Source organism: Strix uralensis, chromosome 1 (assembly GCF_047716275.1).
Source record: "Strix uralensis isolate ZFMK-TIS-50842 chromosome 1, bStrUra1, whole genome shotgun sequence".
NCBI lineage: Eukaryota > Metazoa > Chordata > Aves > Strigiformes > Strigidae > Strix > Strix uralensis.
The window spans coordinates 1,437,317-1,450,366 of record NC_133972.1 but is presented as its reverse complement, the minus strand read 5'-3'; the positions used below and the strand labels follow the sequence as shown (position 1 = coordinate 1,450,366).

Sequence of the window (13,050 nt, the reverse complement as noted above, 5' to 3'; positions counted from 1 at the left end):
TGACAGTTCTTATTTACTCTTCTTGAGATGCTGCTGAGCCAACTGGAACATTTCTAGTTCCATTTTTACTATTGATCTGTCCTACTGTTACTGGGAAACCTGAAACTTTCAGACAGCTATAGATTGCACTGAACTGGATGCTGAAGTGGTTAGATCTGGGAGAAACTTGAGGGGTAAGTCATGACAAGTTATTTTCCAAACTTGCTTTATCTGCCTCAGTCACGATTTCACAAGATCATTCTTTCAGTAAAATTTCTGCTTAGTGTTTCATGTTATTTAGTATTTTCAGTATTTCACAATTTCATGCCACAGTACAACCTGTAGCATGGTGTCAAAACACCACACAACAGACACAGCCTTCAGTTTCTTCATTTGTTCTTTTTCACATCACTTGGTCTGCAGTTATTACTGCCACATCTCTGGTGTCTTGAAGCTCACTGCACCCTGGATTTTGGGAGACCTTCCATTTTCCCTTATCTTCCTTTCCCCTTCCTGCACATTACATTTCTAAGTGTGAAGATCTTGATCCTTAATAAATATAGATAATTCCTCCCTTCTTAACATCACATGTTCTCCTTAATTAGACACCTTTTGTAAACTCTGTTTTCTCACATTAAAAGCAGAACCATCAAACTCTAGGACAAATTTCTCATTAGATCTCTTGATATTGCACTCACAGTATGCCAGGAAGTTACAAGAAAAAGATGTACATTTCTGGATAAGTGGAGGCAAAGCAATCCCACAAGTGATGGGCTGGTAGTGGACTTTCAACCAAAGGACCTCAACACAGTGTGCACTGGTATCACTGGACATGCATGACCTGGTGGCTCTGTAGGATGGTGGAGAGGTTCAACTACCGCTCGAAAAACCTTCTCAGCACCAGTCCTTCAGAGGAGTGGGGCACATGCATTGTGACACCTCCGCTGTAAACAAATCTCAATGGTCTAAAGCAAAACCAAGCTTTAAATATGCCATATATCTGGAAAACCTCCTGTTTCTTTATTTACACCCATGCACGCTGTTGGAGGTGCACTCTGAATGTAAAATCAACACTGATCCGTGGAAATGGGGTCATCCATCACTGTTTTCTGCCTTGGACATTCTGTTGTCCATGACAAATGAGAAAAATGAACATCAAACAGGGCTGGAGGCTGCCCTAATGGGCACAGTGAGCAGAAGCGTTGGCTGGCTTGTCTCATTTTCTGTGACTTCAGGGTGGACTGTGCAAATAATTGGCACAATTCCATGTAAATGAGGAGGTTTCCTGGTAATTCTGCCTTTGTGGTATGAAGGCATGTTTGGACAGCACAGCACCTGAGCAGGCTGAGGGCTCTCAGTGAACAAACCTCCATAAGAGATGCACTCAACTGCTTGAGCAGTTTGAAATTTTAAATGAGCATTGTTGTAAATAAAGAGCAGGTATGGTTAAATTTTGGGTTCTTGATGGTAGTGATAACATCTTCTGCTTATCTGTTGCTATCTGCTCATCCCTCTTCTGATTTTATTCAGTTTTCGTTCTAGTTGCTAAAGCAATATAGAATAAAGGAAGAAAAAAATCAGGAGAGGAGTGTTGGCTTGAGAGAGAGAGATTAAGATGTTTCTCAAATAAATGAGAATCATTTTTGGAGGAGGGAAGTAAATGCGATTCGGCATTTTTGTTTGCTTTCATCTACTCACTATAGATCTCTTTTGCATGTGCAAAAGGTTGATATTCATCTCACCTAACTTTCGCCATGGAAATGTAGGGAGTCTAGTCTGAAGCAGACTATCAGGTTCCCTGCAGAGGCCATATCAGACATCCAAAGGTCAATTCATCCCTTCCTAAGAAATGTCATGGGATAATCCATGTCCTGAAAGTGCTTGAGGAAGAGATTAGACAAGGAGTTTAGATTAGATGCTTAATGTTAGGTGTCCACAGTTCAGTGGAAGGAGTCTCATCTGTATGTTTAACTAACCAAAAAGAAAGGCAGAATACCAGCTCCCTGGAGTCCCTCTCCATGTCCTACTTACAAATTTCATTTGACTACCCCAGGACATGGCTATACTCTGCTCCAAGACTCGAGGGACTCAAGTGTGTTTGGAGGGTTCCATATGGAGCACATGAGGACCCTGCAAGCTTGCAGGTGGCATCAGTGGAGCTACCTGCAGTAGTCTGCTTAACCATTTGCTTCAATGAGGTGCTCATTCTCATGTTATTTCATGGGGAGCTCTTCCCTTTGGTCTGTGCAGTTGTGTAGAGTTGTGTGTGTGTGCCAGAACTGGAAAGGGTGGGGAGCAGTGATAGTTGGGTATTGCTCCAGCCTGAACCATTAGGACCTGGATGTTAACAGTAAGTGACATTCATCCAATGAATTCCACTTTATTGCCTCTGTTGTAATGAAGTTGGATAATGCTACAAAGGATTACTCAATGTCTTTCAAAGTGAAAGAGATGACAGAATTAGACCTTTGCTGTCCATCATACTGAATTTGCCAAAAAGCCATCAGTCAGAAGCTAGGAATGATATGAACCACGTTTTTTGTGTAAGCGCTCACAACAACTGAGATGTATATAGGATCAAACGGTAGTTAAAATAACTTTGGGCACAATATCAAAAAAGAGAATGAGAATGACAAAAGGCAATAAAAAAGCTCTTGATTTATATTTCTTGAATTAAAATGTACCACAGAGAAAAAGATACCTTTTAAATTCAAATAAAAAACTATCTGACAGAAGAGTATGAATGTGCAAGCTTAAAATGTTAAGAGAACATTAAATAAATAAATAGAAAGATGTAATCTTCCCGATGGATTATGATTTAAAATATTCACAATAACATAATAAGATCCATCACTTCTCAGGTAAGTCTTAGGACTCTGCTTATACAGAAAAGGACTCATTTAATGACTTTAGGTCAGATTCTGAATGCTAAAGCTGGCACAAACTTCAGTTACTCCAGGTTTAAAAGACTGTAAAGCCAGAGGAGAATTTGTCTCCAAGTTCTTTAGATATAAGGCTATTTGCATACAACCTCTAATGATATTAAACACACAAGTAATTTAGATACATCTGAAAATTTTATCTATGTATCTGTGGATAAGCAGATGTGCTCCACCTATAGCTGAGATCCTGAGTGTCTGTTCTGAATAGACTTCCCTCCATGAACAGTGGGGAAATTACAGGCTGATTCAAACCCCAGAGAAACACATGGTTACATGACTCTCATCCCACCCTAATTCTTACCTGAAGAACTGCACAAAACCTTCTGAATGAGCACCATGGAAATCAGTTTAACAAACTATGAGTGCATGTAAAAGCTGTCAACAATAAGCACAGACAGCTTCATGCTCATTCTAAGACTCCAAATAGCCAGTAAAAGCATCACTTCCATGGATATCCAAAGCCAGATATGACTTGGAGGATTTGTTCCTCAGCATGTAGGATTTGGAACTGCCAAAGAGGACAAAGAGCAGCAGCCTGAAGTCAGGAAATGTCCTGAGCCAGACAGACAGCATTCTTAGCAATGACATTCAAAAGAGTGGGCATAATTTTGCTGAAACAACTCAAGATTCACCTGAGACCAGTATTTAAGGTCTCAGCTTTTGATGAGTATTGGCTTAAATTACTCTTTTCCCCCCTTGATTTCACTCTTGAAACAGGGACTCTCACCTTCTGTGTTACTGTGTTACTAAGCTAAGCAAGCATCACTAAGCCACAATCTTCCAGTCTCTTCTAGAATGGTGGGCTTTTTATTTACCAGAATATCTATTTTCCATAGCTTCAGTTTATCTTTGTCATTTACATGCAACAGAGGGAGACTAAAAAGCAACATATTTGAAAACCACTGTAGGATGAGACAAGTCATCTCCAACCCTCTTGTACTCTGGAGGAACCAGAGTAGCCTTGGAGAAACTACCCTACTCCAGTGGCTCACAGTTTATCTCAGGAACCCTGGCCCAAGGATTTGACTGGCACGAGGCATGATTGAGAAATGATGACATCCAGTATTCAAGAGGACATGTGGAAACTTAATAAATGCTCCAGGTGGGCAATCAAAGTGGTATTGTCACAATCTGTGTTCTATGATATGTCAGGAAAATTTCCATATAAGTTTCCTGACTGTTTCTTTGCATTATCTCTTTTTCTTTATTTGTGCATGAATGTCACAATAGCTCTAAGAAGTTCTGTTGCCTTCTTGTAATATGGTTTTAGAAGTTCAATCCACTGGAGCAGGTTATGTCTAAATGCAATAGGAGGATGGCAGGGCAACTGGATGGCAATGCCAGCTAGACTCTCTGATGGCTCCCTACCCACATAAAAATGTACTGATGACAACACCTGTTCGGGACAGCACTGTCACAGTTTGGCTACACCCATGAAGTTGTGTACTCTCCACTAGTCCAGCGAAAGTATAAATTCATGGTGTGGGATCCCTCAACACCGACAAGTTCTATTTTCTTGTATCCCTCATGCCCAGGGTTTGGCAGTGGATTTCTAACACCAGGAAAGAGTTGGGGTTTGGTGCAAAAATGATGAAGATGAACAAAACAAGTAAGGGATGAAGACATTATGTATTGGAGAATGGGGGGAAATCAGGAACTTGAAATTCAGGCTTGAAAATAGGAATATACCAGAATTAATGATGAATTTCAGTCCTTGCAGTCAGTAGGTCCACTAAGCACAAGGAAAAGAATTGGAGCAGGAAAGACAAGTAAAAAGCGTTCATGAGGGAGGGGAAAGGAGAACAGAAGTAAATTTAGAGCACTGGAGGAAAAAAGAAGTTTGGCAAGCCTAAAACTCAGAAGGATCTCACCTCATTGAGTGAGATTCCATGGTTATTCCCACCCCGCCCCCTTAAGTCAATTAATTTAATAGCTGAAGCTTAAAAACGGTCAGTGTTAATTTTTGCTGTTTAACTTGTGCACAATGGACAATTTCTTTTGGAGAAACTGCAAGAAACAAATCTCTACTACAAATGTCATCTTCCACGCATTGAAAAAAAGCTGGAACTCTCTGGTCAAGTGATAACAAGTAATGCACTTCAATAATGAAAGGTGCCAAAAATATTTTCATCTATCTCCTTCACATGGTACTGACGAATGTCACAAAATAATGAGAAACTTCTGGATATGCGAATGGCATAAAAAATTAATGTCAAATGACATCAGGACTATGCTAGGCATTTTAAGGTTTCTAAATGCCACGAGATATTTTATCCTTTATTTAGCATGAAGTAGGATATTAGTCATTTCAAGAGCATATTCTCCATGAGGCAGGAAAATCACATTAACTCTTTAATTCCCAGTATTTCACCCTTTTCCTGCTATAAATATAAAAAAAGTTTTTCTCCTGCTCACAACTTGGTACAAGCTTTCATGCTCCTGCAAAAGGATCAAAGAGTAAGACATAAACATTAACCAGATGATTGATTTCCTTGAAAGCTATTCAATGATATTCACTTCTACAAAGGAAGAACTGCTTCACAAACTTTAATGGCATTAATTTTGCAACAAAACCTCTAACACAAGTGGCAATCTTACCCTCCCTTTATTTAAGAGTATATCTGATTTCCACGTTTGTATATGATTGCACAAAGTGCATAGCTCAGAGAAAATGAAAGCTGTTGTTTCTGCTTTGGAAATGACATCAGTTTCTCTGTTTACAGAAGGAGGTGCTAACGTGTACACTCTGCAAAAGTAGGATTCACCCATACTGTACGACATGCACATCTGCCAGAGCCACTCTACAGTCATTTGATTGTAAATGGAGAGAAATATGTGGTTTATAGATGCTATTCAACTCACCCTGAATTCGAAGCCTAAAAGTCAGCTGAACTGCACCTCTAAGGAGCCTATTTCTCAGCAGTGACTGTAAAACAAGCTCAGAGGTAGGTTCACATATGGAAAACTCTAAAATCAGTTGATATGAATACCATTCCATGTTAGAAATTGGTTTCCTAAATACAGGTATCTTAGCACCAGTTGAGGCATCCTCATGGATTTCTTAGATGCCCCAGATTATCTCAGATGACACCAGATTATGTTTAGAGAATTGAATGAAGTGTTTACAGTGTAGGTGCCTACCTGTGAGCTCAGTGCCTACTACACTTAACAGAAAATTTATCAATACAGCAAATGACATCTAAAGAGCTATTCAGGTTCCTACATACAGTTGTCTGTTGACTGCACTGACTAGATTATCGTTGACATTACTGCGATCCTAGACACCTATCTCATACAGACACACCTGCATGAGAAACAGCAAAAATTAAGAGTGCTGAACCTGCTTTTTCCAACAAAGCAAGTCACTCTGTGCTCTACCATACTAAGTGAGGAGAAATAGGTATTTTCATGGTGCTGTTCATCCGATCTCTTTAAGTGGCTGATTTATGACAAGATGAATCATATCCTAGCCATCACTGACCAAACCAGTGGAATCCCTGGATGTCAGATGCAGAAAACTCATCAAAGCAATGTGAAATCCCCCTAGAAGGCTGCTGACATTGCCAGCTGCAAGGCTAGATGACATTTGCTAAACTCACTGCTCACAGAACAGCACAAATACCAGCAGCCACGCTACAATATGGGTATGCAGGGAAGGGTCATGGGTTGGCTTGTGTTTGAGGCTCTTTCTTGGCCTGGCACATTGAGATAAGTGCACAGAGAGCCCGAGTGATGCCCTGACTGCTCTTGGTGGAGTCTGGACTTCTCCCAGAATAGGAAGTATTCATGTGCCTAAGCAGAGGTCTTTTGAGATATCCAATGACACATGAACTATGGAAGAACTTCACCTTTCTGCAGGTGAACCAGGAGACCAGCTGAGATGTCCTAGAACACCCCAGAGAGCAGCAGATGTCCCTGAATGGGCAAGTTTATTAAGACTCATAAGCCTATCCTAGCACACAAATAAAGGCATCCCACATTCATTAGTTTAAGTTCAACACGACCACTATGAGATTATATATATTATACATATTATAGATGACCATATATATAATTTGTATGTATATATCATCTATACACACACACAAACATATATGTGTATCTATATATAATACTTTCCTCATTGCTTTGCTCTGGTGGGATGAAGTATTAGAGAAACTTCTTAAAGAATTTTTTTCTTCCTGTTTAACTAACTTTGCTGGGTCTTTAAAACCCATTGAGGGAATGTTGTGCTCAGGAGAGGAGAGGGCACTAAGCATCAACAGCAGACAATTATTCCACATGACTGGACCAATGCGCAGGGGTCTTGTCCTGCAAGATGTGATATTACAGCAGCTTCTGCCTGCTTCCCTTGGGTACTGAAGCAGCAGTAACGAACTACTGGGAAGTTTTGGAAACCGGAAGATTACAGCACTAGGATAGGACCGGGGGATTTTGAATTTCCCTTCCGGGTCTGCAAAGACTTTTGGTGTGGCCTTGGGCAAGTCATGTAATCGGCATATGCTGGTTAATCAGTGTTGTGCCCTGGCCTGTTAAACAGGGACAATATTGTATTCTTACTCCCATTCATAATCTATCGCATGTGTTTGGACTGTAAGGCTGTAAAAGTGGAGACTTAGCAGCTTGATGCATAATCTCCAGTGCAAAAGAACTTAATTTTCTATGGAGGCCTGCAGGGCTACTATAATGAAAATGATAAATAATGACTATAAACTACCAGGAGACAAAGAGTTCCATTGCTGCATGGCCCTTGAGACCTAAGTTTTAAATTAAAGCTTCCCAAAACACCCCAAAGAGTGAGTTAAGCTACTTTCTCCATTAACCTTCCCTGCCCATTATTTGTCACGTTAATTTCTTGGCCTGCGGCCAAATTTGTCATTTTAGCAGAAAAATACTTTATTACATAGAGTTTCAGCTGATTTATGTTATGTCAGAGACTTAATTAATTCTAGTGCTAAACTGTTAATTTTGTACAACAAACATTATTACACAGGTTGATTCAATTTTCACTGCACAACATCCATATTATTGGATTTCACGAGGAGCCATTTTTGCATCCTTATCATCCAGAACAGTATGTGTAGTGCAAGAAGGATAGGAAGGATGCTCTAATGGTTTGGGCATTCATGTATGGCTTGGAAACCTCCTTTACCTTGTGCAAAGAGCTTGTTTCTCTCTCTGATTATACCAAGAAGCTTCCCATGATATGATGTGTCGCCCCACAGGCAGTGAAACCATAAACCCATTTCAGTGAGATAAACTGTCTGGTTTTGCTTACCGAGAAAAGTGGTGAGGAATCTGAAGTACTTTGGGCATGGCCGTACCACAACTTCTCCAACCTCCGCTTCAGGCCAGCATGTGATGTTGTCCCATTGCCTTCTGCAGCCTGGGGAAAAGAGAAAAGCAGGTGGTAGAACAAGCATGAGTGGTATCTGCTAGATGGAGCAGAGGAACTGAAGCAGTGCAGAGCAGCTGTGAAAGGCATGTGAAGCCTATCACCTCAGTGCAGGCACCTTTTAGAAGGAAAGGCACAGAAATATTTTCTTTAAACATGTAGTTTTCAGTTACCTCAGTCCCTAAAATTCAGCACTTGTGTTTGTAATTTTTCAGAAATCAGTACAGAAAGAACAGCAGATCAGTGCAAGACTGGGAAAATCAGAGTTAATAGAGAACAGTGCCTTTTTTTAGATGAAAAAGGCAGAAATGCCTAATTAAATATCTTTCTTCCTTGCCCTTAACTCTCTCTGTTGCATTAAAACACCTGGTCTGAACATGTGAGACATGCTCCCCTTCCTTCTCTGCTTCGCCAAAACTTCTGTCACCAGCTCTTTCTTCCCCTTGAAATAATTGTGCAGAGATTGTTCTCAACAGGGAGGGGACACTGATGGCAACCAAGGGATCAAGAGCCAAATCCCTTCCCCAGAAGCAGTTTTTCTTCTTAAGAAGGCAGAAGACACAAAACACTCCTGGATGCTGAGGAGGGACAGTGCTGTTGCTGGGAGATGCTCTCTATGGAAGGGTGGTACAAGGTGGTACACTCCCAGCTATCCAAGCTAGGAATGAAGGTATAACCAAGGGGGCTAACTTCAGGGAGAAGTCCTTCCTGCAGAGTTATAATATGCTGTTCTGATTTTACCCTTTTATTTCTGATTTCTCAAAAGACATTAATGATATCACATACGTGCTGCACTGTTGTACAACGTAACATTAGGACTGAAGCCAAAAGGAGTTGGCAGACCTGAAATAAAAAAAAAACCAACCTCAGACTTGTTTTTGCCTCAACATGTTACATATTTTGGAGTTCTTACTGGAATTCTGAAAACACTTTTTTTTCCCTTTAAATTTCCAACTGACAGGCTGTTGGGTTAGATAGATGGGTTGTGAACAGACCTCACTTTTTTATAGCACCTCCGGTCTTGGTTATTTGTCATGCCCCATTAGATTGCAACACTTCCCCAAATGTGACTAAGGCGTTGCTGTTAAGGTCAACAGCCTAACAAGAGAAACTAGAATATGAAGAAGAAAGCTTTGAGAAAATACTTTTCACATGCAAGCAAAGGGAACTATGAAAACCACTGTCAAGCTGCATTTCTTGTTAATTATATCTCGATCTGAAATTCCTTCTTTAAAACATCTTTTACTACTTGAACTAAGAAAAAGGCTGGTGTCATCATCAGTCTGTTCAGACTGAGGCAGCATGCTGTCTCAGATCAATAAAGAGAGCACACAAAAATGCTTTGAAGCTGAAAAAGAACCCTCAGCAATCTTTCAAAGTTATTTTACAGGTATTTTCTTCCTTCTTTCATGAGCAAACAGAACTTTTTAAATGAAGTCCTGCGGTGAGTTTATCGGAGCCTGAAAAACAGAATAACTGACAGTATCTTCTTCCTGCATGCTCTTCTGCACAGTTCATTAAAATTCAGTTTTCAGGTTTCTCATATCAGGTGCCAAGCTCAGTTTCTACAGCGTCATACTTATCTGCCACCAAACAGCCAGCAGCTCCAAAAGTATTAAGATATTAGATATCCTGCCCGTGGAAAATAAATTATTTCATGACAGGATCTTTCATGTTCTATAATCTTTTCCTCCATCAACCTCAATAAATTATAGTGCACCCATTACCTCAGGACAGGTTATAATGCAAAATAAAATACAAGGTGATGGTATCAGATGGCTTTTTAAATGTCCTGAATTACATACTTTGAGAATTTTTGTATCTGTATCTTCTTCTGTGTTTGCATTTTTCACCACCACCTGTGATGCATGAAAAAAGCTTTCAGGTGTTCACTTTTGTAACAAAAGCTGTCTCTGATTAAAATAAAGTGAAGGTACACAGGACTGGCCATGCAAGACACACAAAGTGGATCTTTAAAAATGATTGCCTCTGTAAAGACCTCTCACATATGCTTATTAGCTCTTCCAACACCTTTCTTCCTTATTGCTCCCCCAAGACATGCTGACAATATTTGTGCAGCTGACTGGAAGGGTCCAGGTTTTAAAGGTGGGATTCATATCCCTAAAGTTACGCATCTAGAAGTCAGACGTGTAAACCTGAAAAAGCCAATGGAAACCAGAGCTCTGGCTGGCAGACCATGGCACCGTAGGATGGTTATCTAAAGTTGAGAAAATGAATCCTTCTTTGGAGATGTCCTCTCCTCTCCAATCACTTGAAGAGGGCCTGCATGAGTAACTCGAGTTTAATGAATTGGCGCAATACAAAGATTGATACCTGCAAGATGCTTTGCATTTGCAGTCTAACACTTGCCACTCACCCAGCAGTCATACATCCCATCACAACATCAGCCAAAAGTTTGTGCCTGTCCATCCAAACCAGGACATGGACAACCTTTATCAAACAGCCTTCCAGAAAATGCTTTTCTTTCTCCAAAACTGATAGACCTTACCCTGGCAAACTGCTGGGATCAGGGGGTTGGCAGGCAATATTCAGTCATGTCAGTGTGACAGATCAATACTAAGAAAACTATTTGAGGGCAGAAACATCTGCAGTGTGCCTTGGAAAAAGGAAATCCCTCTCTTCCCTGTGGCATCACTTGGCCTTCATGGATGTAATAAAGATGACAGTTTGCTTTGCCTGATCAAATCATGTTTGGTGATTACTAAGTGCTTCTCCATCAATTAATTATGTCTTCTCCGTTGCATTCAGTATCTGCAGGAAGGATGCAAAGGTATTTATCAATCCTTACCCAAGGCAGCAGGTGCAAATGAGCCATGAATACACCTACCCTTCAACTCCATTTCAATCAAAAGAACTGCTCTGCTCATTTCTTTACCAAAAGCCAAGGAATACACACTGCCAAGGGCTGTCCTTTGTTTTGTAAAGGATCGCAAGTGAGTGGAGAAGGAGTGTAAAAATAAGCGTGACTTTTTCAAGACAGTAGCATTTACCACATCCCTGGGTAACCAGGTACACTCTTTAAACTCTTATCATTATATATATATATATATATAAAAGAGAGTCTTTTCCTTTTCAATTATTTTAACTGTGACTTCCAGACACTCAGCTTTGTCCTGCTTTGCTTGGTAGATCATGAAGTGCTCTCTGGAGCCAAATATCTTCTTCTGGAGGGCTGCAGGGAGAAGCTGCCTATTAACCTTCATTCAGATAAACAGATCAAACTGCTCATCATTGCACTGTAAACTACACAATTACTGTAATTACTAGCAGCCACCTCTCTCCCTCTTGAAACAGGCTCCTGAAGTCTTGTTCAAGGAATGGGCTGGAGGCTGTCAGACACATGCTGGAGCTCAGATCTTCACATCCAGCAGCTCAGCCTCCCTCTTTGCAAGCCAAATGCCCCAAGTGCAAGCCAAGGGCTGCATCAGCTGGTCTTTGGAGAGCCTTCTTTGAAGAGGTTCTGACTCAGAAGTGACTGAAGACCACTGACACAGTCCTGGATGCAGTGGGTTAGAAAACCACACCACAGCTGCAGAAGGTGGTAACCTTTCCACTGTCTCCACTAAATGTGAATCACAGAATGGTTTGGGTTGTAAGGGATCTTCAAGATCATCTAGTTCCAATCCCCCTGCCGCGGGCAGGGACACCTTCCACTAGCCCAGGTTGCCTAAAGCCCCGTCCAACCTGGCCTTGAACCCTTCCAGGGAGGGGGCAGCCACAGCTGCTCTGGGCAACCTGTGCCAGGGCCTCACCACCCTCACAGGGAAGAATTTCTTCCTTATATCTAATCTGAATCTACCTTCTTTCAGTTTAAACACATTAACCCTCATCCTATCCCTACACCCCCTGATCAAGAGTCCCTCCCCACCTTTCCTGTACCCCCTTTAAGTACTGGAAGGCCACTCTAAGGTCTCCGCAGAGCCTTCTCTTCTACAGGCTGAACCCCCCCAACTCTCTCAGCCTGTCCTCACAGGGGAGGTGCTCCAGCCCCCCAAGCATCTTCGTGGCCTCCTCTGGACCTGCTTGAGCAGGACCATGTTCTTCTGATGTTGGGGGCCCCAGAGCTGGACACAGCACTGCAGGTAGGGAATCAAAGCTCAGGCCCTGATTTCCTCTCCCTTTAAAAGTTAATTAACAGAAAGCAGGTCAACCGTCATGAGGCACAGGTATACAGCAGTTTGCAGAACCATCAGACTAGAGCACTAAAAGCATTTATTTGAGTCATATCAACAGTTACAGCAAACATACGGCCATAGCTTCTCGAGGAAGCAGCAGAGAATAATTTTCCCTCATGAATACACATTATTTCCAGAGCTCTGGCACAGCTCTGAGATGTGACTAGGTTTGGCTGAGGAAAGAAATTAATGGCAGTAGGTAGTGTTGGGCACTCTCTTAACCCAGGTCAACTCCCAATTCAGAAAAAATGCCTTTCAGCACATCTCTCTTGCACCAAATTATCCCTAATGAATGGGGTCACTCCTGGTCTCTTCTGAAGGACATTCACACACAAGACTTTTGCTCTGAATCTATGTTCAGATGCAAAGATACCCATTGGATGCCTGGGGTATCTCAGGATCTCTGCATGCCTCTCACTACCCACAGGTAGATAAACAGCAAGGCAAAGGCACAGTTTGATTAAGCCAAGCTGAGCTATCACTGGGCACCATCACAAGCTGGTGTACTTGCAATGGAAACTCATTTTCCCTCCAATTT

The 13,050-nt window shown here is 41.4% G+C and overlaps 1 protein-coding gene across 2 annotated transcripts in view; it reads right to left on the bottom strand.

Annotated features, from left to right (window-relative positions):
- The window catches only part of VIPR1 (vasoactive intestinal peptide receptor 1), a 117,837-nt gene that overhangs the window by 50,093 nt on the left and 54,694 nt on the right, over positions 1-13,050 (bottom strand). For both annotated transcript variants that reach the window (XM_074861111.1, XM_074861204.1), the window contains one exon: positions 8,200-8,307. In XM_074861111.1, coding sequence (XP_074717212.1) covers positions 8,200-8,307 — 108 coding nt within the window. The remainder of the gene's footprint in view (positions 1-8,199; positions 8,308-13,050) is intronic.